Source organism: Marmota flaviventris, chromosome 7 (genome assembly GCF_047511675.1).
Source record: "Marmota flaviventris isolate mMarFla1 chromosome 7, mMarFla1.hap1, whole genome shotgun sequence".
Classification (NCBI taxonomy): Eukaryota; Metazoa; Chordata; class Mammalia; order Rodentia; family Sciuridae; genus Marmota; species Marmota flaviventris.
Window position 1 is genome coordinate 111,301,991 of NC_092504.1, and position 27,880 is coordinate 111,329,870.

Genomic DNA, 27,880 nt, shown 5'->3' on the forward strand with positions numbered 1-27,880 from the left:
TAAGTACAGCAGAGAAAATTCAACTGAAAATAGTCTTCAAAAAGAATAAGAAATAAGATCTAAAGAATATCTCTTTGGATTTTTGCCATTCAGTTCTTCAACATTAATAATGTATTAGCTGAATCACATAAAAAGTCAATTGTTTAGGATGTAATGTGTACTTCTCCTCAGACCATCACTGTAAAATGCCTCAACAGATGTCCATTTGTTATCCCAAAAGTACCCTTAACTCTTGTTGTTACTAAAAATATTTCTGAAAGTCACAAAAGAAGAGGCTTGTCTTGATATTTTTAATGGAAAAGAAAAAACAAATCTCAGTACTTATTTTTATCTTTTCTATATATACATGACTAAGGATCTCATATTAGTTTGAAAAAAAATATATATATATATGTATGTATGTATGTATGTATATCTCTAGAGCACTTAAATGCTCCCAACTGAAGTATGTTTCCATCCATTTAGTAAATCGGTACTTCCTGATTTATTTTTTAAAGGTTACACAGGTCTTGAAAAGATTGAACATGTTCATATACGAAATATCTTTTTATAAACACACACTACAAATTCTGATAAACAAGATTTATATCTTCCCTGAAAGTCTGCTAAAAAAAAAATAAAAATAAAAACAAAAACCAAAAAACTCTGTCCAGAAAAATCATCACTTAGATTGAGCACCTGACACTGGAGGAATTTTCTCATTTTCTTCAACTAATGAGATGATTTCTCTCTTTCCCACCCCATTTTTGGTTCTAAAAACCCCACCTATCCCATAGGTCCGTGGTGCATTGTTATTCTTGTTACTGTTCTCACTTCCAAGAGAAGAGGAGGAACTGGTTAAGTCCAACTGCCCGGAGCCAAAAGATCTCAGCTGATTGCCACTGCCACCTAACAATAGGATGAGAAAAGAATTTAGATATATCCATTTAACAAGGGCCCGAGAACTGACACCCACACAAAATGCACAGATGCCTGAAATGTCTACAAAGAAAAGCAGTTATTTGTTGAGTCAGTAAAATATTATAATTAATTAACCTTTTAGATCTTAGCTTTTTACTACTGACTGACACCCACCCTCCCTTTCAATTAAAGGGAAGAGAAGGAAGGAACCTAGAGAGTTATGTGAAAGAAAATTATCATCTATTTTAATATAAGAAAGTATCCATATAAGGAGAAGATTTTGATTGCCTAAAAGGTAGTCTCTTTAAAAAACAGCAACAAAAAAGGTAATCAAGACCCATATTAACACAATGAAAAAAATAAATCAGGAACATATATAAGTTTTTTTTTGCTTTCCAAGAGCACTTCTCTGTATTAAATTTATGTAATCAAATTTAGTCTTATGGAATTTTAATGTAAAAGAATTCTTTCCACACTTGGCCAAATAAAAAACTTAAATTTTAGAAATAGTTCCAAATAGTTATAAATTTAATTCTATTTATTATAAGAATAATATTAAAAAGAAATACCAAAATTTTTCCCAATTTATACACTGAGGGAAAAAAATCCAGTGAACATCATGAGGAATCATTTAAAATGAATATAATATTAAAAATTCCAGAATTTATTATAACTGAAATGTATAGAGTTTGATAAAGGAAAAGAGCAACTTGTATACTTCTACCTTTTCTTGGAGAACTTTGTGGAGAAGTGGGAGGAGAAGACAGCTGTGAAGACGCATTTGATATTGTATCGTCAGCTGGCTTCCTGTGACGTTCCAGACTCCCTTCTTCAGACAGGGAAAGAATTTTCTTTAAAGCTTGTGGAGAGTTGATACCTATAAAAAATTAATTTAGATGTGCATTTTCAAGACTGAAAATAAATACTAACGACTAAAAAGCATTTTTGTGTTAAGATTTACTATTACAGTAAGATTCAACTTATTTATGATCTAACTGTTCTTTGCATCACTACTCACGGTATAAACAGATCACCAAGAGCATGAGATACTTGGAGTTTTGTTTTTGACCAATAGCTACTATACTATTAAAAACAGATTATTTTTGATATTTTACTTTACATTTTAAACCTTAAAGTAGTCATCATTTATATTCAACAATGAAGAAAAGACAATTTGAAAACATCTGATTAGGATGAAAGCGGCACAGCCAATTTCAACTCCAGTTGTTTCAAAGTTTAGTATGGAAACATTCTGGTATTGTTTGAAATGTTAGCTCTGGAGAAGTGGGAATGATAGGAGAAAAGTAAAGGGCCAAGGGTTAAGAGGAACTGTCTAAAATAGTCAATGAAAGGAATTCTATGCCCTTACTACTCAAATAAAGCACATGAAAGAGGAGCAGGAGACACCTCATGAAAGCACTGTGTCACAGAGACCACGAAAAGATTTCAGAAGAAGAGAGTGAACCAGTGTAGGATCTAGTAGTATGAGGATGTAAAGTGGGTCCCTCCACAAAATTATTTTTCAGAAATAAGGAAGTCAAATTTTACTTTGAAATTATTTCAGGGCTGGGATTGTGGCTCAGAGGTAGAGTGCTTGCCTAGCACGTGCAAGGCCCCGGGTTCGATTCTCGGCACCACATAAAAATAAAATAAAGATATTGTGTCCAACTACGACTAAAAAAAAAATAAATTATTTCATTAATTAGAATGGGGAAAAATCTTTAAGTTACTATTTTATATAATGTTACTTAAATAGGTTACACTAAATACATAAGATGACATGTAATACTTCAAGCACATTTTTTAAGTTCATAAATAAATTCAAATGGACCTAAAGTATTTTGAGATATTCTCTTTGGAAAATGGGAGAGAACTTTATATGCAGGCACACCTACATTATATTAAATATGGCTAACAGGCTATTTTTTAGCTAAAAGAAAGACTGATGATCCAAACAAAAAGTTCAGCACAGAAGAGAACACAGAAGTCATCCTGCAGGGGACTTAGGAATACATGTTTGTTGAGAGCAAAAGCAAGAAAGAAACATGTAATTTGATTTGTTTGTGATAGAGAGAATAAAACAAATAATTGAAAGGGGACAGATGACAGATGTCAAGTGTTCTTTCCTCACATTCCTCCAAAACTTAACACATACTTGCTGATCAAGAGGAACGGGTAAGGATAGAGTCCGTGAGAGTTCCACCACATTACTTCTGTCCAACTCTCTGAGTGCAGGAACTTCATTACCGCCATCTAATTTTATCTAAACAAACTCTTTGCTATCCATTTACTTTTAAAAAATGTCTTCATTTTTATTAACATTGTTTCCTTCTACATACATATAGAAAAAAGAATCAATACATTTTATAAAACTTACTTTGTTTTACATTTCTATAAAGGTACTAAGCCAGTAGATGAGTTACTTTTGATAGGAAAGATGAAAAATGATTTTGCTCTTTAACATTCAGGCATTAGATGTATTCTCACTGCTCCCAAGTTACAGAATCAGTGATTCAATAAATAAGAATTCGCCTTCATGCCTAGCATGCACAAGTCCCAGGGTTCCATCCCCAGTACCAAAAAAAAAAAAAAAGAAAAGAAAAAGAAAAAAAATCACCTCCAGACAAATGACAAAGCTTAAAATATTCTGATTAAATTTCTGCAATTCATTGATCAGAAGGCAAAACTAGTTTAAAAGTCATAATATGAACAAAACTACCTCAGTACTGGAAAAAAATAAGTTAGTAAATGCATAACTTGTTCATTTTATTCCCTTACCTTGCCATGACAAATGTGATTAAATAAGACACTAGGTATACAAACAGTCCTTCTTACTGTCAAAAGTAAAGCTTAACTTACTGAATATTTATGTTTGATTAGGAGATAATTATATCACAGAGAAACTCAAATATGACAGACAAGTTAGTCAAGATAGACATCTCTTTTCCTAATCTGAAAAGCATGGCAATGAACAGCACCAAATAAGAAAATGAAGTTGGGATGAACCCAACTACTACATATAACCATAAAGTGCTAATTTAAAAAAAAATTATAATAAAACTCATGTTTGAGGAAAGGGAGGGGGAGAAAAATTTGAGTTTTATCACTTACCAAAAGGTGGGAGATCCTTCACAGGCACCTTCTTCCGTGAAGGATAAAGGGCCACAGCAGGAACCTGCAGTCCTTGGTTGGCCTTATGTGGCAGCTGCTGTGGCTGCGCCTGTGGCTGGGGTTGTGCTTTCTGCTGTGACCCTGCTCTTGGAGCCACTGGGGAGGTCTCGGATTTGACAGGCTTTTTGTCACCAGGATTCTTAGGCACTGGTAATTGTTTGGTTTGAAAATTGTACAAAGAATGTAAAATGTTAGTAGCTATGTAGAAGACAATAATTGTAGAACTACAAGAGTATTTTCTGAAGTTAGAACACTAAAATATCCATCTTTAGTAATCTCAAAGATGCTTACGCTATTAAAACACCAAATTAAAAATAAAAATAGAAATGCGGATATTGTGTATTGTATATGGGATAAAGGCTACAACAGGAAAATCATCAGGAATTATTTTTTTAAATGACATCCAAAACTTTTTGACACATCTGAGCTAAGTTTTAATTTAATAAATGTTATTAACTGTAACATATTTACTTTCAAATTTTGCTATGGATAATTATCTATGTAAACAAATAATAATCCATAGTGCTTACGTATTATATCAAGTGTATAATTCTATGGTAGACAGAAGGCAAACCAGTTTAACAAGACAACCAAATTTTGTGCATATAATCTTAATATCTAAAACAATTCAAAGACATGTACTTCCCCTGTTTGACACATTCAGAAGCTAAAGATGAGAAAACTCAAAGTGACTCTTCCAAGGTTACATTATTATAAGAGGAATAAGCAAGATTTGAAGTCAGACCACTCTGCCTTCAGAGGAAAAGCTCTTCATCATGACATAAAGTGTCTAATAGTGTCCTGGGTAAATCTAATTATGTGAATCTTCTAAAATCATCTATTTTAACATTTAAATTCTGTAGATTATCTTTCAAACCTGTCCATAGAAGGCTCCAAAGTGTCCTAAATGAAAAATGCCTTTGCTTTATAAATACAGATACGGATAAAAACAGAACCAGCCCATGTCTAGCCTAGCCAGATTTCAATTTTTATTTGTTTTTGTGCAGTGATGGGGACTGAGCCCAGAACTTATACCTGCTAGGCAAGTACTCTACCACTCAACTACATTCTTAGCTCCTTATTTTTTATTTTTAAGAGATGGATCTTGCTTTGTTGTCCAGGTTGGCCTAGAACTCCTGGGTTCATGATCCTCTCGCCTAGGCCTCCTGAGTAGCTGGGACTAACTACAGACATACCCTATCAAGACTGGCTCATAGTAGGACAGTTTTTTAAAATGCTGAGGACCTACATACACCTCAGGCTAAGTAATGGCTCACTGTGTAGTAGAATTATTGCTTCAAATGACAGCTAAATTTGTGGCTGAGAACTGTCCGGGCTGTGGATATAAAAGGCACAGTGCAACATCCAGTTCTGTGCTCCTCTGACTTGACAAGCCTCAACCCCTCAGGTTGCCCATTGCTAAGAAAACAAGGAATGCAAATTGGAGCTGCATCGGCCCTTGTGTCTCTTGAACAAGTACTGGCCTATGGTGGAATGAAACCAAAGCAAACTAGAATAAGTCCACAGTATTGTCTTCCATGTAGTAACTCAAGTGGACACAAAGGCCTCATCAAGCACAGGGGAAAGGCTAGTGTACCTGTGGACTGGCAGCTTCTTTGTCTGCACTAGGCCTTATCTTGTCACCACCCATGTCACTGCACAGGAGACAAACCCGCATTCCAGTCAGAGTCTGTAACCATTTCCAGAAAAAACTCACATGTGTTAGTTGCTGGCTCACACTGCAGAGATAATGTCTGAAGACTCTCCTCATCCATCTCCAGCTCCAGATTGGACAGGTACTGCTTCACTTTTCGAGCCATCTGTGCATCTTCGTAAAGCTTTTTGGCATTGAGAAAGGAACTACGGCGTACCCGCTTTTTATGACCACCTGTCTGAGCAACATCTAGCACTGTTGCATTTGTACTACCCTGGCTGAGAGACCTGAAAGATGAAAAGGTACATATGCAACTCACTCTAGCATGGGGTTATTTTATCAACTGGAAACTGCCAAAAACTATATACATATTCTACGTTTGAAAGGTCACATGCCTCATTCCAGTAAGTAAACAGTTAAATGGAATATAGAATCATACAGATTTATAAATGTTTTTAGTTAAAAAGAATTACACACAATATATACATAAATATATGTGTTTGGCACTTGTTCTGATTCAACTAGGAAATTCTACTTTTCTCCTCTACAGAGCATTCACATTCTTTCATAGAAGCCAGCAAACAATTATATATGAAAGCTCATGCAAGAATTCACAGCTACAATCATTGACTTACACTATTTTTACTTCTCCTAAAAAGGGTGTTTTATAGAGATTCAAACAAAATTAGCCACACTGTTCACAATTGTTTTCTTATTTCTTGGGTTGAATGTGGTGAGTGTTTATAGTAATATGGTCAATCTGTTAATACAACAATCATGCAAATGTAAACATCTACGTATGGAAACTATTTAGCACATGAATTGTTAAAAATTATTTTTTAAAAAGATTGGCTTATATAGAATGAAAACAGTAGTTAGTTGAGCAGTGAAAACTTTGGTTTTAACACCAGGGGGCACATTTTATATTATGCATATGTACTAAAGTCTCTGTGCAATAGTACTTAAATTGCACAATTTTTCTTTCTAATATCCTTCTTCCCCTCCCACTTCTTTGGGCTTTCCTTATTTCAAGACACAAATTATATTAAAACTCTGAGAGCTCAGAAGTATGTCTGGCCCATAGTTCCACAAAACAATCATCAATCATTTCACAGCTCTCAAGGATCATGACTTCAAAAGCATAAGCCCCAGAAGATTAAACTTGAAGTCAGTTTGCCATCTGAAATTCTGCTAGAGCAAGAGGGTTAAGGAAAAAAAAAAAAAAAAAGCAAAGCATCAGAAAATACAGCAGGTAGGAAAATAATGCAATGAGCTGAGCAAGAACTGTGTGGGGGTATGCAAGTTCTCCACCACTTACCCCAAACTCCGCCATTTCTTCTTCCTGTAAGTGAGAGCCATGGAGATTGAAGCATGGGTGTAGAAAGAGACAGAGAGATCACAAGCTCAGAAAGAAAGGACTAGACTTCTGGATAAGCAGTTCTAGAAGCCCACAATGTTAAACTGCATATTTTCTCACACGCACCACTTTACTAGACACATTTTTCTGGTTCAAAAGACAAATACAGTTACATTTTTTATTCTAGAAAAAGATTGACTTCTTTTGCCTCCTAATCATTTTTGAATAAGCTGACATCTAAATCTATTATGTGGGATACTGATACAATCCTGTTTAGGATATTTACATATTTTAGTACATGCTACCCATTATAAGTTCTAACTGTACAAGTCAGTGTTCTAAAAAATAGGAAATAAATATCTGTGATTAATGTTAAGTTAAAAATATCCACAAAGGACAAACTTTTTACTAATAGTCAAAAGTACACTTGATGCCGAATATCTATTCCAAATGGAAGTTTGACGGTGATTCTTGGTACACCCTAATATAATTTCTGCAATACTGCAAATATAAATATACAAAATTTCTTCATTCACTGGGAAGCTCTAAACCTCTCTAGTCCCACATGTGCCACTGGAGGTGACTCACTCACCGAGTCCTGAACATGAGAGCAGGGTCCATGTTAACTGAAGCCATTCGGCCGACATGCCGGATTTCTTTTGCAATCATCCTTAGCTTCTCAAAGTTGACCAGCCCATCTACTTTTGAATCGTTTCCTGTAAGTGGCAAAAGAGAAAAAAGAAACCACATGGCATTTATTCTACTTCTACAAGTGAAGACAGAACTCCTCTACCTTGTATTTACCTTCATGAAGGAACGTGAGATCCTTCTTTATAACAGGGAATAGAGGGATTATGGGAGGTTGCAGGTTTTGACTATTGAGGACGTTGCGGTATTTTGCCATGTTTCTAGAAGGGTCAAATAGGTCTTGGAGATCCTGAAATAGCTTTTCATATTTATTGGGAAGTTTTTCCCAGGTAGCTCGAAGTCTTGCCACTGGTGCCAGGTTTAGGCCACTGAGAGGGGAAAAAAGAAAAGTGGGATACAATTAAATGATCTCTTCTGAAGTGAAGGAAGGAAAATAATGTACTGCTTATTTACTGACAAATAAACCTGCATGTATGCTTTACATGTATAGCAATTTATAGAAGGATGAATAGGAAACTTGGGTGATAAGAATGACAGACAGAAGCAGAATCAGGGCCAAGACAATGGATTTTATTCTTCTTTCCTTTATAATCTCCTGATATGCTTATAATCTGCTATAGTTTAGATCCTACATTTCCCCCAAAGGCCTATAGGGTTGGTCCCTACTCCATTAGCACTACTGGAAAGTTTTAGAGGGAGTCTTTAAGAGGCAGGGAGTATTGAGAGGTCTTAGGTCACTGGGGTGTATCCTAAAAAGGTGTTGGTGGGACCCTGAATTCTTTCTTTTCCTCTTTTTCATGTCCTAGCCATGACGTGAACAGCTTTGCTCCACTATATGCTCCTGTTGCCTCATCACAGGCTAAAAAGCAACAGAGGCAAATGACCACCGCCTGAAACTTCCAAACTATGAGCCAAAATAAACATTTTCTCTTCATAAGTAGCTATTCATCTTAGCTATTTTGTTATAGTAATGAAAGCTGACTAACATACCATCAGCAAAACCACTAGAATAAAAGTATTGTTGCTTTTTCCTCCAAATATAGCAGTGTTTGGCACATAGCAAGCATTTTATAAAATAGAGCAGGAAAATATTCTATAGTAAGAAAATAAACCAAAAGACACAGTAGTCATGAGAGCATGAACAAACTCCCAGGCAGAAAAAATGACTAATTTTATAGTCATGTTTAACATCAAAACAACTAATTCTTTTCATTTGCACTTTCTTCCAGGTTCAATCAAAACACTTAAAAGGGAAGAAAATAAACATTTATTGGGCTTTTGCTTTATGATGTCCAATGGAATTTCACATACACTGTATCATTTAATCTTGATAATTCTTTGGGGTATTGTTATCTTAAAAAGAATTATTCATTATGAGTCAATGACAGTCTAGCATGGGTTTGATTACCAGCATGGTATTTAAAAAAAAAAAAAGAAAAGTGAGTCATTTATAAAATACCACATTTTATATAATTATATGGTATCCCTGGACGAGATTGTTTCTAATCTGTAACATGCACTGAATCTTAAGACAGATATGCCCTCTTACCTGATGATTGCAAACATTGAGTTAAAATTCTTGCATTCCCTACAGTGCAATGCTATCTTGATGAAATGCTTAATGATCTTCATCCTCTTCAGCTGGTTTGTCTCTCGAAGAATTTCAGATGCCACCCAAAATGTTTCCTGGTTAATGACTTCTTCAAATTTCTTCAGATTGTGACAGCTGGTTTTTGACTTAAGTTTAAATAAATCATCTATATATTCAGTAGGTTCAATGTTGCGGAAGAGTTCGAAATTCCGCATGGAGAGCTGTGTGGCAACTTCCACAGTACTGAGCTGAAGGAGGGAAATTTGACTCTCTCGCAACAACTCCTGAGCATCCTCATCTGAACAAAGTGTTTCTGTTTCCATATTGTTTTTCAGATAATACCTGTGAAAGCAGAAGTGTGTCAGACGTAGTCAAGCCTAAGGAGAAGCCTCATGACATCTGTAAAAGAACAAAGCTACTTTTTAGGGGAAGCTTGAGAGAATACAGAATTGAATTAAGGAAGAATTCTTTTGAACCAAGATGGACAGTGCAGTTGCTGCATCAATTGCCAGATCACAGAACCCAGTGTTCAGAAATGGAAAGAAAGCAATCCCATGGGATTTCATTTGTACTGACTTTAATTCTTTTTCACTGTTCCTTTCCTGCTTTCTAAATCATTCTACCCTTTTGGCTACAGATGACAGAAAATAGCTTTTTATTTTTATTTTTTCAATTTAAATAAGGGTACAGGCTCTACAGGTGGAAGCAAGAAAGATCAGACCCAGGGCATCACTCCATTTTCCCAGAGTGAAAAGAGAATCTGACCATTGATGAATCCAAATTAAATCAGTTCAAATTTTACTTATTTTATTAAAATTCCTAAGAAACCTAAAAGCTATTTCACTCAAGTGATCTTATGACTAGAAAAATCCTAAAACAGACTTTAATTTTTAAATATATGAATTTTCATGAAAACCCTATAGGTAAATGGGGCAGGTGATATCCCTATTAGAATAGGAAACAGAGTCATCTATAGATTAATGACTTGTCAAGAACTCAAAGCTAGTGCATCTCCTTTTAAGCAACTTGTTGAAAACAGCATTTAGGTATTTGCTGTTTGCTATTTCCTTCCTCCCTCCAGTTTTCCTTCCTTTCCTCTTTTTAGAGTGGCCAGATGCTTTCTCTAAATAAAATTCTAAAAATAAAGAAACAGTGGAGGTCCCATTAAGCTGGTCTTTTGCATATTTCACAAAACATCTATAGCAGAAAAATGTATCTTGGGCTTTTGACATTCATAGATTTAATGCTCTCCATTTTGATTACTCACGAAGCCCATATATAATTTTCTTGAATAATGAATGTGGATCATGAATTTGCAGCTCCCTGGAGATGTGAAGAACTCCATCATGATTATAGATTATCAATGTACATTCAAGTGATAATTGAGAAAAACCAACTTCCTAAAATATAACTATCCACTAGTGTTGAGGTTGGAAATAAAAGTGAGGAATTAGAAAGTTATAAAACAAATTTTGAGTGAATTAAATCATAGCTTAAGATCTATAACATGGGAAAGTCAAGCACAATGGAACACTCCACTAGAAAAACAGAAAAATGTTATTTTTGTAACAACTCAATTTTCATTCAGTATAGGATCTAGTAATTATATGAGAGCCAAAACTTAAACTACTTTTTTCAACTTTTAGTTATTTGTGGTTTGAGGGCAAAATTACATATCTCCAACAATAAAAATGTCACTGAAAAGAATGACAAAATCAGCACAATGTTTTCTTGCACATAACATGTGATATGGGCACTTATACAGCAAGGGACCAAGCTCTGTAGCAACTAAAGTTTGGTTCCAGAGCTCAGGGGTGCTTTCTGCAATGTACAATGCCTGATTTGACAGAGTTAGTTAATTCTGCCAAAAACACTGTCATATATGTCTCTGCCTAAACTAATGAAGCTCCTAGAAAAGTCAGGTATGTGGGAACATGCAATGACTGAAAATAATTGTAAAATCTGTTTGTGAATGCACAAATCCAAAGAGAAGAGAGCAGCAGGGTTTATCTACTCTGAGACTTTCATCAAGCTCCTTCTACTGTTTTATCAGCAGGAATTCTCCAGTGCAAGCCTAAGGAGTGACTGTTTGTATGTTGGCTGTTGATAATAACTTTCAGGTCACCATGCCCTTGAATAAGTGCTTAAGAGCTCCTTGTGAGGGCCAGCAGTCTACTGTATACCTTGACTTTGATAGAGCAATTCATTGTGGGGTGCTTGGTTTTTAATCTATCGGGATATTTAGTCACTTAAAAAACCCTTAAAGTATTCATCTCTTACACTCTGATGTGGGTTTCAAAAGCGGGTAAGAAATCCAATAAGATAGCGTATACCTTCCACTTAGTTGTATCCTATCAGCAAGTTTGGAAAGCTGATCTGGAAGTCTTCTCTGTTTGATGACTCCCTCGGGTGTGACTGAGACCTCACACAGTGAATACTGATCTGGGGTGGCAGTAACTGCAAACTCCCTGATGGCCTGAATGACCACTTCCTTCGCTGTGGTATCCTTACTGATCATGATGTATCGGCTTTGCTGATCAGCCTTAAAAACCCTTAGGACTTGATCTGGCAAATCTGGAGGAAAGAAAACCACATAAATAGAAAGGATTTAGTGATATGGTCATGCAAAGTAATCTGGAAAGAAGTTCCCTAGAAAAGATGATAAACTTTGACCTCTTCCTTACTAGAGCTCATCAAAGATTGATGAAGCTCCTAGAAAAGTCAGGTATGTGGGAACATGCAATTACAGAAATTGATTAGAAAAATCTCTTTGTGAATGCACAAATCCAAAGAGAGCAGCTGGGTCTTATCTGAGACTTTACATCAAGCTCCCTCTACTGTTTTATCAGCAGGTATTCTCCAGGGCAAGCCTGAGGAGTTACTGCTTATATGTTGGCTGTTGATAATAACTGTCTGTGAGCTTCATTCTTATACTACAATGTAAAAACACATCTTCCCCTATAGATAATTAAATGATTAGACAAACAAAACCACATCAGTACATAGTACCACATACACAAGACTGTCATGTGGGTATCAAAGAAAGAAAATTTTTAATCTAAAGTTGATCTTTTTTATATTGAAGAGCCCAACAGTGACCTCAAATATACCTCCTATTCTTATTTATTTGACATGAATTAGTAATAACTGCATGTCATGTGTTATTCTTCATTCTATCAAAGAGGAAACAAGTTCAGAGAGATTAAATTTCCTGTAGCCATATCAAAACAGTCTGCAGAATATGATGAGAACTGGTACCAAAGGTTTGGAATTTAAGGTTCACCCTGACTCTTTGCATCTGGGTATCAAAGATGGAAAAAGATGACAATGAGAAAACAAAAGCAGTATTGGAGGTGCTCACCAGGAGTAGTACTGAAGTCTAAAATGCGATGATGTGACTGCAGCAAATCAGGATTACTGGAGGACAAGGTTCCACTGACGGGCAATGCGGTTGGGATGTGCTTCGTCTGTCTTAGCCCCACTATGCTGTCATCTTGAGATTGACCAATCCCAATATCACTGAGGAAAGAAGAAAAAGTGAATTATCAGCAAGATAAAAAGCTGTATTACAGACCACTAGTAAGCCACATCCCATTAAACTTGCAATTAATGTAAAAAATGTCATTAATTTACTTGAAAATTGCAAAAGCCACTACTGCTTAAGTGTATCCAATTTACTTTCCTGTTTCTTAAGTATATAATGTTTCTCTAAAGTCTTTTTCACTAGAAAAACCCATAACCAATATTAGTAGTTTCTCAGTCAAAAAATATATTCAAGAAAATATGTGTTCTAGTTTTTGGTGGGAATGAACTTAGGAAAAAGCATACTAAAAAAGAATGTATTCAGTCCCACTTGTCCAATGGTTCAGTGACAAAATGATGCAGTTTTATGGTCCTATTTGCAAGAACTAAAGAATGTGAGCAGAATGAACAGAATTTTATTCTCCAATATTTTAAGGGGAAAATGAGATTATTATACAGTCAAATGTAAGGAAATCCTGACAGGTATTATTTCTTAATTATACAGAGCATAAAAGAAGAGTGGTGCATGGTGGCATTTTCTAGGATCAAGGAAAAGGCAATGGAACTCCAATGACTCACTTTGATTCTGCTCAAATTTTCTAATTACACATTTAAGTTCCCTGAAAAGCACCGGTTATTATTGATGTTTCTCAAACTAATTTCTATTTATAAAAAACTATTGCAGTGGATAATTCTTATAACATGATTTAATAATATATAAAAAATATTTCTATGGGATAATTTTTCTATATTATTATTACTTAAAGGATCAGTGCTTTCAAAACAAAGATCAAAAAATAAGAATATGGATGCAAAAATAACTAGATTATAAACAAATTTACATTCTAACTAGTTTTTAAAAACACCTTGAAAGAAAATGCAAGGTTGGGTTATAAAACAAGGCATCATATCACTAGATAGATCTTCCAAACAAAAGCTGAACAAAGAAACTATAGAACTCAATAAGACAATCAATAACTTAGACTTAACTGACATATATAGAATATTTCATCCTTCAACGAGAGAATATACTTTCTTCTTAGCAGCACATGGAACCTTCTCTAAAATATAGACCATGTATTATGCCACAAAGCATCTCTTAGCAAATACAGAATACTACCCTGTATTCTATCAGATCAAAATGGAATGAAACTAGAAATCAATGATACAGTAAGAAATAAAATCCACTCCAACACCTGGAGACTAAATAATATGTTACTGAACGAACAATGGGTTACAGAAAACATCAAGGAGGAAATTTAAAATTTTTTAGAGGTGGATGAGAACACAGATACAACATATCGAAATCTCTGGGACACTATGAAAGCAGTTCTAAGAGGAAAGTTCATTGTATGAAGTTCATTCCTTAAAAAAAGAAAAAGTCAACAAATAAATGACTTAACATTACATCTCAAAACCCTAGAAAAAGAAGAAAATCAACACCCTTAGCCATGCTAACGAAGAGAAGGAGAGAGAAAACTCACGTGATGAAAAAGGAAGTATCACAACAGACACTAGAGAAATACAGAAGATAATTAGAAATCATTTTGAAAATGTGTACTCCAATAAAATAGAAAATATGGAAGGCATCAACAAATTTCTAGAGTCACATAGTTTGCCCAGATTGAATCAGGATGATATATACAGTTTAAACAGATCAATTTCAAGTGACGAAATAGCAGACACCATCAAAAGTCTACCAACCAAGAAAAGCCCAGGACTGGATGAATACACAGCCGAATTCCACAAGACCTTTAAAGAAGAACTAATATCAATACTCTTCAATTTATTTCAGGAAATAGAAAAAGAGGCAGCACTTCCAAACTCATTCTATGAGGCCAGTATCACTCTGATTCCAAAACCAGGCAAAGACACTTCAAAAAAAGAAAACTTCAGACCAATATCTCTAGTGAATATAGATGCAAAAATTCAATAAAATTCTGGCAAATCAAATACAAAAATATATCCAAAAGCTCGTGCACCATGATCAAGTAGGATTCGTCCCAGGGATGCAAGGTTGGTTCAACATATGGAAATCAAAAAATGTTATTCATCACATCAACAGGCTTAAAGAATCATATGATCATCCCAATAGATGCAGAAAAAGCATTTGACAAAATACAGCATCCTTTTATGTTCAAAACACTAGAAAAACTAGGGATAACAGGAACATATCTCAACATTATAAAGGCTATGTATGCTAAGCCCCAGGTCAACATAAATTCAAATGGAGAAAAACTGAAAGCATTCCCTCTAAAACATGGTACAAGACAGAGATGCCCTCTTTCACTACTTCTATTTAACATAGTTTTGAAATACTAGAGGCAGAGCAATTAGACAAACGAAAGAAATTAAAGGGATACACATAGGGAAAGAAGAACTCAAATTGGCATTATTTGCTGATGATATGATTCTATACCTAGGAGACCCTAAAAGCTCCACCAGAAACTTCTAGAGCTAATAAATGAATTCAGCAAAGCAGCAGGATATAAAATCAACACCCTAAAATTAAATGCATTTCTGTATATCAGTGGCAAATCCTTAGAAAGGGAAATGAGAAAAACCACCTCATTTTCAATATCCTCAAAAAAAAAAAAAAAAAAAAGAATAAGATACTTAGACGTCAACTTAGTGAAAGAGGTGAAAGATCTATATAATGAAAATTGCAGAATCCTAAAGAAAGAAATCAAAGAAGACCTCAGAAGATGGAAAGATCTACCTTGCTCTTGGATAGGCAGAATTAATATTATCAAAATGACCATACTTTCAAAGCACTATACAGATTTAATGTAATTCTGATCAAAATTCCAATGACATTACTCATAGAAACAGAAAAAGCAGTCATGAAATTCATCTGGAAAAATAGGAGACCCAGAATAGCTAAAGCAATCCTTAGCAGGAAAAGTGAAGCAGGAGGCATCACTATACCAGACCTTAAACTATATTACAGAGCAATAGTGACAAAAACAGCATGGTATTGGCACCAAAACAGGCCCGTAGACCAATAGTACAGAATAGAGGACACAGAGACTTACCCACAAAACTACAATTATCTTATATTAGACAAAGGTGCCAAAAATATGCATTGAAGAGAAGATAGCTTTTTTAACAAACGGTGCTGGGAAAACTGGAAATCCATATGCAACAAAATGAAATTAAACCCCTATCTCTCACCAGGCACAAAACTCGACTCAAAATGGATCAAGGACTTAGGAATAAAACCAGAGACCCTGCATCTAATAGAAGAAAAAGTAGGCCCTAATTTTCATCATGTGGAATTAGGCCCCAACTTCCTTAATGAGACTCCTTGTGGCACAAGAATTAAAATCAAGAATCAATAAATGGGATGGACTCACTCACACTAAAAAGTTTCTTCTCAGCAAAAGAAATAATCTATGAGGTGAATAGAGAGCCTGATTCTTGGGAACATTTGCTCCCATGTTTACCCCTCACACATCAGATAGAGCACTAATCTCTAGGGTATATAAAGAACTCAAAAAGCTAAACACCCAAAAAACAAATAGCCCAATCAATAAATGGTCCAAGGACCTGAAGAGACAAATATATGAAAATATCTTCATCATTGCTAGCAATTAGAGAAATGCAAATCAAAACCACTCTAAGATTTCATCTCACTCCAGTCAGAATGGCAGCTATTATGAAGACAAACAATAATGAGTGCTGGAGAGGATGTGGGGAAAAAGGTACACTCATACACTGCTGGTGGGACTGCAAATTGGTACAGCCAATATGGAAAGCAGTATGGAGATTCCTTGGAAATCTGGGAATGAAACCACCATTTGACCCAGCTATCCCTCCCCTCAGTCTATACCAAAAGAACTTAAAAACAGCATACTACAGGGACACAGCCACATCAATGTTTATAGCAGCATAATTCACAATAGCATAACTGTGGAACCAACCTAGATGCCCTTCAGTGGATGGATAAAAAAAAAATGTGGCATATATACACAATGGAATATTACTCAGAAATAAAAGAGAATAAAATCGTGGCATTTGCAGGTAAATGGATGGTATTAAGAGAAGATAATGTTAAGTGAAGTTAGCCAATCTCCAAAAACCAAATGCCGAATGTTTTCTCATATAAGGAGGCTGATTCATAGTGGGATAGGGAGTGGGAGCATGGGAGAAATAGGTGAACTCTAGATAGGGCAGAGAGCTTGGAGGGGAAGGGAGGGGGCATGGGGTTATTAATGATGGTGGAATGTGATGATCATTATTATCAAAAGTACAGGTATCTAAGACATGAATTGGTGTGAATATACTTTGTATACAACTGGACAAAAATTGTGCTCTATATGTGTAATAAGAATTGTGGGCTGGGGATGTGGCTCAAGCAGTAGTGCACTCGCCTGGCATGTGTGCAGCCTGGGTTCGATCCTCAGCACCACATACAAATAAAGATGTTGTGTCAGCCGAAAACTAAAAATAAATAAATAAATATTAAAATTCTCTCTCAAAAAAAAAAAATTGTCTCTCTTCTCTCTTTAAAAATAAGAATTGGAACACATTCCGCTGTCATATATAAATTTAAAAAAATGAATAAAAAACAAGGCTTCATAAATAAGATAACTGCAGTATAAGTTCTTCCAAATTGATATGCAAATCTAGGATAAAATTAAATTTCTTTTTAAGCACAAATAGGCCATGTGTACATACATAAAGACACTTTTAATTAACATTTTATGAAAAATAGACATCTTCACATTGGTGGGTTTTGTTTGTTTGTGGTATTAGGGATTGAACCCAGACATGCTCTTTTATTGAGTCATACTCCCATCCCTTTTCATTTCATTCTGAGACAGATTCTAGCTAAGTTAATGAGTCTGGCCTCAAACTGGCAATACTCCTGCCTCAGCCTTTGAAGTTGCTGAGATTACAGGCATGCACCACCACACCCCATCTACATCAGTGGGATTTTATTTTTCAACCATATAAAAGCACTATTTGCCAAAAATATTAGGTATAATATATGGTATTTAATGATTACTATGTCCTCAGGCCAAGGCATGGATGACTGGGACACTCCTGGCACAAATAGTTATGAATACTAGTATATTCCAGGCACATGTTTCTCAGCAACACTTTAACACCTCACATGATGATCTAACTTTCCACTCTCACAGTTTCTCGATTACTTACTTATCTCTCTGTTATCCAAGATAGGGGTTCTCTTGGACTAAAACTACTTTATATGTGACATCCAAGATTGAAAGGTCCCTCCAATGAAAGAAAGAGAAAGAGAAAAAGGAAGGAAGGAAAGAAAGGAGGAAGGAAGTTGGGGGAGAGAGAATGGCCCTCTGAGCACACACTTTTTTTGTTTGACCTCCCTAACTCTTTCATTGTTACTGAAACAGTTTTTCAGTCTTCGTTGATTTTGTAGTCTGTTGACTCTTTCTGTTTAGTTCTGGGTTCATCAGTTTTCCTACCTGGAAATCAAATCTGAATTCCATAATGCTATGCCATACCCTTTTCTTCCCTCTTTATGCACATTATCTTTCCATGTCCATCCTTACTAATTTATTAGTATCCAGCATCTTAGCTTCTACAATACTGATGTTTTTTTTAAAAAAAATACATATACACAACACAGTATTTTTTTAAATTTTACATTAACTTTATTATTTTTATGTGGTGCTGAAAACTGAACCCAGTGGCTCACATGTGCTAGGCAGGTGTTCTACCACTGAGCTACACCCCCAGACCAACACAGTATTTTTTGGCGTGGGGAGATACCAGGGATTGAACTATAGGGCTCTTAGCACTAGTCACTGAGCCACACCCCCAGCTCTATTTCATATTTTATTTAGAGACAGGTCTCACTGAGTTGCTTAGTGCCTTGCATTGCGAAGCTGGCTTTGAACTCGCCATCTTCCTGCCTCAGCCTCCTGAGCCACTGGGATTACAGGAGTGCATCACCTCACCCAGCCCCAACACTGTATATTTTAACTAGATGATTTCTGTAATTTTCTAGTTCAATGGTGTTGTTAAAAATCTTCACAGGGAAGGGGTATAGCTCAGTGGTAAAGCACTTGCCTAGCACGTACAGGCCCTGCCTTCTACCTGCAGCACTGCAAAACACAAAAATGAAACCAAACCAAATTTAAAAAAAACTTATAAGAACATTATGATTTCTAGAAGAGAAAAGCTGAAGTAGCAACTAGTATTAAATAAAATCTATTAGAATATAATAGATCCTACTGTTTGCTGAGCCCACCTTTAGATCTTTTTTTTTCAATTTCAATTGCACTGCATACATGATTTCAAATAATTTTCATAAAAAAGTATTTAAACAAACCACATATTTACTTAAGATGTTGTTCAGTGTTTTAAAGCCAACACATCTAATTATTGTCTCTTCTCTTTTTCCTTGACTAGCTTTTGAATGTCTTTCCAAGTACACAGAGAACAAAATTATGTAGAGTATTCTCATACTGTATTCTTGCCAAGAACCTATGCTGTGGATGTATTACATCCCAGTTCTAACATGTCACATTTCTATTAATACTTGCCAGGGTCATGCTGACTTCTGTTTGATATATTTTTTTAAGGGGTTCATATTTAATGCATGGTCAAATATGACTCTAAGATCTTTTTTTATTATTATGCTCCTTATAATTCTGTACTTAGTTTATTTTTTTACCGAGAGGGGCCACTTTAAAAATTGATTCCTATTCTCTGTACCAGCTGTCCTAATTCATTCTTAGTAACTTAGTCAAGTCTATAAATAAAACCATCACATTCGCTGTTTATCCTTATAACTTTACCATAGAAGTTTTCTTTAGAAATGACCGATCATTATAGTTCAATGGGGGCAATACAAGTCTGACATACAAACCATCAATAATAAATTTTCGATCATCTCGCCCTATACATGAAAATTTTATCTGAAATGTAATTTTCTTTAAAAAAGAAATGCTTGCTGCAGTCCTGAATATCTGTATTTATTGCTCTTCTCTAGATCCATTAAGTTATCATAGAACTATACTAACCTACATCTTTTCAATTCATTATCTTTTATATTATTGTACTTTGAGGAATATATAATAATTAACATAGCATACTGAGTTACTTAACATTAAAAAAATGGTTGATGGTAATTGAGTTTTATAAAATATCCCTAGGTTCAAGGACAAAATTAAGAAAGAAATAAGCAAATAAGCAAAGCTAAAAAGAATTGTTGGGAACCCCTGCAACTTTGTCTAGCTTGAACCTCTCACATAAGTAAAGAGCCAAGAGGAAATTCAAGAATACACCTGATATTCTGACTACTGAGCTAACTGGGAAGAGGTTTGTACTCGGTTATTAATGCCTTGGCAATGGTTAAACAACTGAAAATAGAAGTGAAGAGGAAATAGAATGGTAGGGGTGAACAGAGGCAACCGGAAGAAGTGATTTGATTAGTAAGGAGTAGATGCTGTGGAGGAGACAGCCAGAAACAAAGGTTCAGTGGCCAAAGCTCCAAATCCTAAGGGAGATAGAAAGCACACCCTTCTCAAAAGTTCATGGGGCGGGGGGAGTTCAAATGAGAACATTCTAAACCACCTCTAATGAAAATCAGGGGTAGGAAAATGGAAAAAACAGGATTAAAATGAACATGATTGTTTCATATTACTTCTAAAAATAGCTCAGCCTAAAACATTGAGACATTAGACTAATGTGCAAAAATTATATCACTACCTTAGCACATAATAAAATAATGCACAAAAAATTTGTGGACACTTACTTATACGGTTTCTGAGGCAAGATACTAATCCGAGTCTTGTCAAGTATCTTCTTTAGCTTGTTTCTTCCCCCAACAGTGTTGGCTTTACTTTTTTTATTTACTTTTTCAAGTCCTATCACCTGTTCTACATCTACAGCAAGATCTGGAATGGAGTAGCGACTGGCCTTTTTGATATCGCCAATTTTGGGGAGGTGGGGGGCACCATTTCTTTTCTCTTCTGACAATCTTGTTAGAAGTTCTTTAAACACTAAAATATATAGAAAGAGAAACACCACAAAATGCCAATTACAAGAAAACTGGACAAGGCCAAGGCAATTGTAGAACTTGGGAGTACAAGACAAATACAGATTTCAGCTATTAAAATCCTGTAGAAAAATACTACTCCAGTGACTAGTACCAAGAATCTACTTTGTAATGTTGCTCTATCCAAGTAAATTTAAGAAATAGCAGTAAACATTCTTCTTTATTTTCCCTTGTACCCAGGATAGAATGCAGAAACACTTAGCCACTGGGCCATATCCCCAGTCTTTTTTTATATTTTACTTAGAGACAAGGGTTATACTGAGTTGCTTAGGGCCTCACCAAATTGCTGAGGCTGGCTTTGAACTCAAGATCCTCCGGCCTCAACCTCCCAAGTCGCAGGGATATCGCAGGGATATAGGTGCCCAGCAACAGTAAACCTTTTAATCTATAGGTATTTTAGAATTTTGTCAACAGAAGGGAAATTACATTTATCAAATAAATACAGATTAAAAAAATAATTTTTATGGTCCTCAAATCAGTAGATTTTGATTTAGATATAGTTATATACTTATAAAATGAATTCTATATTTATATATTTTACTACAAGTACTCTGATGCTTATGTTCAAAATATTACTTATATAAATTATTTCTTTCTTGTTTAAGATTTAAACTTTTTAAAAAAAGGAGAAAAATGAGTCTGCAAAAATACTTACCAAATAAATTGGTTTTCACAGTGATAGATAGATGTGTGTTATTCCTAAGAATTTCCATGGCTTTTGACAGCTGGATATTTTCAAAGTTTTGACCATTTACTTCTAGTATCTAAAAGTGAAATTATAAAATTAGCATATTACTGACTAAATTGAAAGAAAATTACCAAAATCTCCCTTATATCTGGACTGAGAAATATCATACCTGATCCCCACGTTTCAATCCTGCTTCAGTTGCCTTGCTACCTGAATCAACACTGTCAACAAAGATTCCAAATCCCTTCTCGGAGCCTCCCAGTAAGATAAAAGGCAGAGGAGCTTCCCGGGATGGTTTTGTTAATGTCATCAATCTTCTTTTTGCCTTAGCTGCACATGCAATATTTAACAGCCTTAGATGTCCGCCCATTTTCTATAAGGGTTTAGAAAGAGTGGTGTTAATTCAAGACAGGAGGGAAAAATGAACTGAAAGCTAATCTTAAAAAAATAATAACAATCACAACTATTACCTCTCTTTCCAGATTATTTTCAAATTCTTCTAGAAACCGAGTCATTGCAGGATCTCCTTCAAAGTCATTGAAGTGATTATTCACCCACAATAATACTACCCGTGTAACCTAAAAAAACAATGTTTCACTAAGTTTCCTTGTTTTTAGTGCTAAAGATTAGTGATTAATTTCAAACAAGATATCTAATTTTCAATTCACCTAAAGATACTGAACAAAAAAATAAACTAATAACAATAAAACTTTCAACAAGAATTTTATTCAGATAAAAATGATATTCTGAAAAAATATATGTGTACCTTAAATACAGACTATATGTTGCTTTGCCAGGAGACACAGTGGATTTGTGAAGGTATTCAATTAACATCTAACCTTACTTTCAAAACATTTTTTAAATAAGTCAAAATAAAAGCATAGATACAATAAAACCAAAACAGGTTAATACAAAAGACAGAAACTAAAAAATAAAAGTAAAAACACAGACTAGATAAGGCAAATATAGTGTTAAGCCTAGAAATATCTGTAAGGAATCAGAGTTGTAAAAGAAAGGAGGTAAGACTACTATATGTAGTTTATCATTCAATCTGGCCTTGAGAAATTTCTCCAGAGCTGCAGAAGAGGTTCTGCTTAGAATTATATTAGTGGAGACTTCAGTCATTGATGGCTGTAATGTTAAGCTGCTCTGGTGCTAATTTAAAAATTATAATTTTCTTTTACAATATCTACCAGATTAGAAAATGTAGATTCTCATGGTATCCCAATGTTTGGTTATATTTTAACATATTCCCAACATATAAACACTTGGTGACCAACTTTGGGGCCTTTGCATTTAAAGAAGAAGAAAAAAAAAAAAAAAAACAACAAACATTATCTAGGGCTAAACTTTAAAATATATAACAAGAACTAATATTTGGATCACCTTATCTTTTTGTTTCCTTAAAATTATATTCTCATATTCCATTAACTTGAACATTAACTGGTGGGACAAATGTATCTTTAAGCTTATATTTTAAAAGTACTACATAGTTAAGAGCTGAAGTAAACTGTATTTCCAACCTTATCCCTGAGGCTCGGGTCATTAAACCACTCCAATAACTTTTTGCCCACTTCCATTGGACTAGAAAGAAAAGTCCGGTAGGTCAACAGGAAGTCTTCTATGAAGGTTGGATCTACTACTGAATGCTCTTCCACCAAGTGCATTGTTAACCTTTCTGAGGTGCCCTGTAACAAATAAAAGGTATAATCATTATCCTGAATAAATAACGTTTATATGATACCTTGATTTCAACTCTTCAACATAAAACCAAGCAGGTAGTAATAGGGATAATTAAGAAACTGCTATTAATCAGAACATGTAAAGACTTTTTATTATAAGTGATGACCATCATTAAGAGGTATGATGCTTAAAAATGGAACAATTTTAAAAAAGGACAAAAACCCCACAAATCTTAAGTTGCCATATCTTCGACTACTCCAAACTTCCTTTCTATTATAAAGAGGGCAGTTCTCAGTCTTACCTTGATGACAATGTGGCCCTTTCTTGTTCCAGTTCGATCAAGTTCTCGGTGTTCTTTGACCATAACGATCTCTCCTTCCTCTTCAACTTTTTGCATATTCTTTTCTACTTGGTTGAGGATACGGCAGTAATCTTGCTGGGCTATGCAGACAAACTGGAATAAAACATAAGTCACATGTTAATGATAAAGTGCTTGCAAAAGTCCTAGCTGTACGAATAATTCAGTGCTTTAATTATTTAATACTGACATTTTTCCCTGTCTTTCTTATACTTTCTAAATTAATGCAGTAATGAACTTTAATCAGACTTCTCTACTTTTAATGTATTTCTTCCTTGGTCAAGAAAAGTTTCAATTTTAGAATATTTATATATATTTTACATAAAAATCCTAACAATTTAAAAAATCTGAAGATGAAACTAAAAGAGTTCTTTTTAACATGCCGCTTTCACAGTAAAAAACATTAAGGGAGAAGAGGGGAATCTAGGATGACTGACAACAAAGCATATATTTTTTATAGTTCAAATCATTATTCCTTATAACTTCTATACAGGGTAATCCTTGCTCTTAAAAAGTAAACTACAATTTCAGAGCTTGTGGCTTAAAGCAATTAAAGTTCTTAGTAGTTTTAAATAAAGTTAAGAATAAATTATAGAAATTGTGTATTACATAACTGGAGGCCAGTGAGGAGACAAGAGCGGATACTTCAGCAAACAAAAATCACTGTGTTCTTTAAAGTATGAATGATTTATTCTGATTTGCAAAAATCATCTGGGGATGGAAAAATGTAACATTTCTTTTTCTCTTTTAACATGAAAAATATTAAAAAAATAAAGGTTCGATTATAGTATATAAGATAGAATATGACACAATCATCCAAAACCATATTTTCAAAGACATTTAGAGCTCTGGCTTACTGTTGATGATATTGCATGAAAACTTTTAAAAGATGTAATACCAGACAGGCATCGTGGTGCATGCCTATAATGACAGCTATAAGGGAGGCTGAGGCAAGAGGATCACAAGTTTGAAGCTAGCCTAGGCAACTTAGCAAGACCATCTTAAAATATGTAAAAAAGACTGGGGACATAGCTCAGTGGTAGAGCACTCACCTAGCATGTTTGAGGCCCTAGTACTACACACACACACACACAAACACACACACACACAAATACAATAATTGTTAAAAATAATCATAATGATAACATCATCACCATCCCCATATTATGGTAGCCTTGCAGGAAGTTTCTCAATTTATGTTCCTAATCGTATGATGAGGAAGGCAGTACTATCATCCCCACTGTATAGAGGAGGAAATGCTCCATCATTACATGCTGGCTAATTTTTTTAAAAAATTATACATGCACCTCAAAATCTTGGGAGGAAAACACATAAAACATTAATATTTCTGAGCAACGTAAATCACATGGGACTCTCATTTTATTAATTATGCTTTTCCACACTTTCTGCAGTCAGTAGTTCCACTACAATACAACTCTTCAGAAGAGAAACAGCATACTATAATCCCAAGTTCCTCCCACTGAGTCAGCTGATATCATCTAACTTTTCTGTTAAGCATTTAGGAGTAAAAAGTTAAAACTTCAAAAGACAGGATTTTTATGTACAAGTAAATATAAATAGTTGAATTTAAAAATTTTAAATACTCCATTTCTATCATACTCACCATTAGTGTACACGTTTTAAAATACACAGCCTTTGGTAACTTATCTATAAGCCCTTGGTAACTTATCTACAAGCCCTTGGTAACTTATCTAAAAAAATATCTATTTCTTTTTACACAGCAGCAAAATTGCTCCCCAAATTTGGGAAGCAATTTCTAAATGGGAAATTTGGAAAGGTTTTATCTCCAAAAAATTTAAGGGGTTCGTTCTTACATTCAGTTTTACAGAACATAATGAAATCATCATTTTCTCATTATCTTCTAAAAAAGAAATGTATCCCTGAGTTAAAATGAATAAGTAGATAGATGTATGAAAGAAAACCCTTTTTGAAGAGGAATGTACTAAAATTAATCTTCTTGACTAAAGATTTAAGGAAATTAGAATGAATTTGGTTTGAAATTCTTAGTGTCTAGATAGACATTTTGGCATTTCATATGTAACAATCTGAAATACCAGCCAAAAAAAGGGGGAAAAAAAAACCCTTAAAACTGAATTTCTAATATGGTCATACAGAACTAGTATCTAAAAAATGAATCTTAATTGAAAACATTTACCCTTTTTATTAGCAACTTATTTTTTTTTTTAAATTTTTTTATTGTGGGTTGTTCAAAACATTACAAATTTCTTGACATATCATATTCCACACTTTGATTCAAGTGGGTTATGAACTCCCACCTTCACCCCATACCCAGATTGCAGAATCACATCAGTTACACATCCATTGATTTACAAATTGCCATACTAGTGTCTGTTGTGCTCCGCTGCCTTTCCCATCCTCCACCCTCCCCCCTCCCCACCTCTCCCCTCCCCTCCCCTCCTCTCTCTCTACCTCCTCCACTGTATAACCCTGAGGGTCTCCTTCCATTACCATGCAATTTCCCTTCTCTCTCCCTTTCCCTCCCACCTCTCATCCCTGTTAAATGTTAATCTTCTTCTCCTGCTCTTCGACCCTACTCTGTTCTTAGTTACTCTCCTTATATCAAAGAAGACATTTGGCATTTGTTTTTTAGGGATTGGCTAGCTTCACTTAGCATAATCTGCTCTAATGCCATCCATTTCCCTGCAAATTCTATGATTTTGTCATTTTTTAATGCAGAGTAATACTCCATTGTGTATAAATGCCACATTTTTTTTATCCATTTGTCTATTGAAGGGCATCTAGGTTGGTTCCACAGTCTTGCTATTGTGAACTGTGCTGCTATGAACATTGATGTAGCAGTGTCCCTGTAGCATGCCCTTTTTAGGTCTTTAGGGAATAGACCAAGAAGGGGAATAGCTGGGTCAAATGGTGGCTCCATTCCCAACTTTCCAAGAAATCTCCATACTGCTTTCCAAATTGGCTGCACCGATCTGCAGTCCCACCAGCAATGTACAAGTGTACCCTTTTCCCCACATCCTCGCCAGCACTTGTTGTTGTTTGACTTCATAATGGCTGCCAATCTTACTGGAGTGAGATGGTATCTTAGGGTGGTTTTGATTTGCATTTCTCTGACAGCTAGAGATGTTGAGCATTTTTTCATGTACTTGTTGATTGACTGTATGTCCTCCTCTGAGAAGTGTCTGTTCAGGTCCTTGGCCCATTTGTTGATTGGGTTGTTTGTTCTCTTATTGTCTAATTTTTTGAGTTCTTTGTATACTCTGGATATTAGGGCTCTATCTGAAGTGTGAGGAGTAAAGATTTGTTCCCAGGGTGTAGGCTCCCTATTTACCTCTCTTATTGTTTCTTTTGCTGAGAAAAAACTTTTTAGTTTGATTAAGTCCCATTTGTTGATTCTAGTTATTAACTTTTGTGCTATGGGTGTCCTATTGAGGAATTTGGAGCCCGACCCCACCGACTGTAGATTGTAGCCAACTTTTTCTTCTATCAGACGGCGCGTCTCTGATTTGATATCAAGCTCCTTGATCCATTTTGAATTCACTTTTGTGCATGGCGAGAGAAAGGGATTCAGTTTCATTTTGTTGCATATGGATTTCCAGTTTTCCCAGCACCATTTGTTGAAGATGCTATCCTTCCTCCATTGCATGTTTTTAGCCCCTTTATCAAATATAAGAAAGTTGTAGTTTTGTGGATTGGTTTCTGTGTCCTCTATTATTTTTGATCAAAGAAATTTATAGCTCTAACATGAAATTATCAGGTAAATTTTAAAGTGGTATGAAGACAGTTAAAAATTTGTGAATTGCTTTAGTGATGATTCTAATGTACATTTTACCTTAAGATGTTAAATATATTGAAACTCAAACTCTGTCGTCTGTAAGGAAAATTCACACCTAATGGTTCAAATTAGGTATCCAAGTGTTTGCTGCCCATTGAAGGGTGAAGGGCAGGAAGTAGAGAAGGCAAAAAGGGAGGAAAAATAAGGTGCAGGGGTAGAAAAGGAAGAGGGGAAGAAGGGGACAAAGGAGAATGGAAAAAGAAAAGGAGGAGGTATGTATGGGAATAAAAGCTGTTGGGAGCAGTGACTAAAGCGATGCTTCTTCTTCGAACTCTATGCGAAACGCCAAGAGAGACTACCCAGTTGATAGGATGTCACCCTACATCAAAGGTTCAGTACTGGTCATAGAATCATCGGTTCTTAAAGTTCAGACACCAACTGCCAAAGGCACCAACTGCCTAAAGGTAGAGAATTAGGGGTAGA

General features: G+C 35.1%; 1 protein-coding gene across 7 annotated transcripts in view; it reads right to left on the minus strand.

Annotated features, from left to right (window-relative positions):
- The window catches only part of Rapgef2 (Rap guanine nucleotide exchange factor 2), a 255,100-nt gene that overhangs the window by 8,132 nt on the left and 219,088 nt on the right, over positions 1–27,880 (minus strand). For 3 of the 7 annotated variants that reach the window (XM_071614570.1, XM_071614569.1, XM_071614574.1), the window contains 16 exons: positions 23,566–23,718; positions 23,105–23,269; positions 22,052–22,159; positions 21,751–21,954; positions 21,549–21,657; positions 20,591–20,837; positions 12,683–12,840; positions 11,655–11,895; positions 9,280–9,663; positions 7,887–8,098; positions 7,675–7,798; positions 7,044–7,067; positions 5,789–6,012; positions 4,012–4,218; positions 1,625–1,777; positions 766–888 (listed from right to left, as the gene is read on the minus strand). In XM_071614570.1, the coding sequence (XP_071470671.1) occupies positions 766–888; positions 1,625–1,777; positions 4,012–4,218; positions 5,789–6,012; positions 7,044–7,067; positions 7,675–7,798; positions 7,887–8,098; positions 9,280–9,663; positions 11,655–11,895; positions 12,683–12,840; positions 20,591–20,837; positions 21,549–21,657; positions 21,751–21,954; positions 22,052–22,159; positions 23,105–23,269; positions 23,566–23,718 (2,836 nt within the window). The remainder of the gene's footprint in view (positions 1–765; positions 889–1,624; positions 1,778–4,011; positions 4,219–5,788; positions 6,013–7,043; positions 7,068–7,674; positions 7,799–7,886; positions 8,099–9,279; positions 9,664–11,654; positions 11,896–12,682; positions 12,841–20,590; positions 20,838–21,548; positions 21,658–21,750; positions 21,955–22,051; positions 22,160–23,104; positions 23,270–23,565; positions 23,719–27,880) is intronic. The other 4 variants (XM_071614573.1, XM_071614572.1, XM_027926637.3 and 1 more) reach the window with 3 other exon arrangements.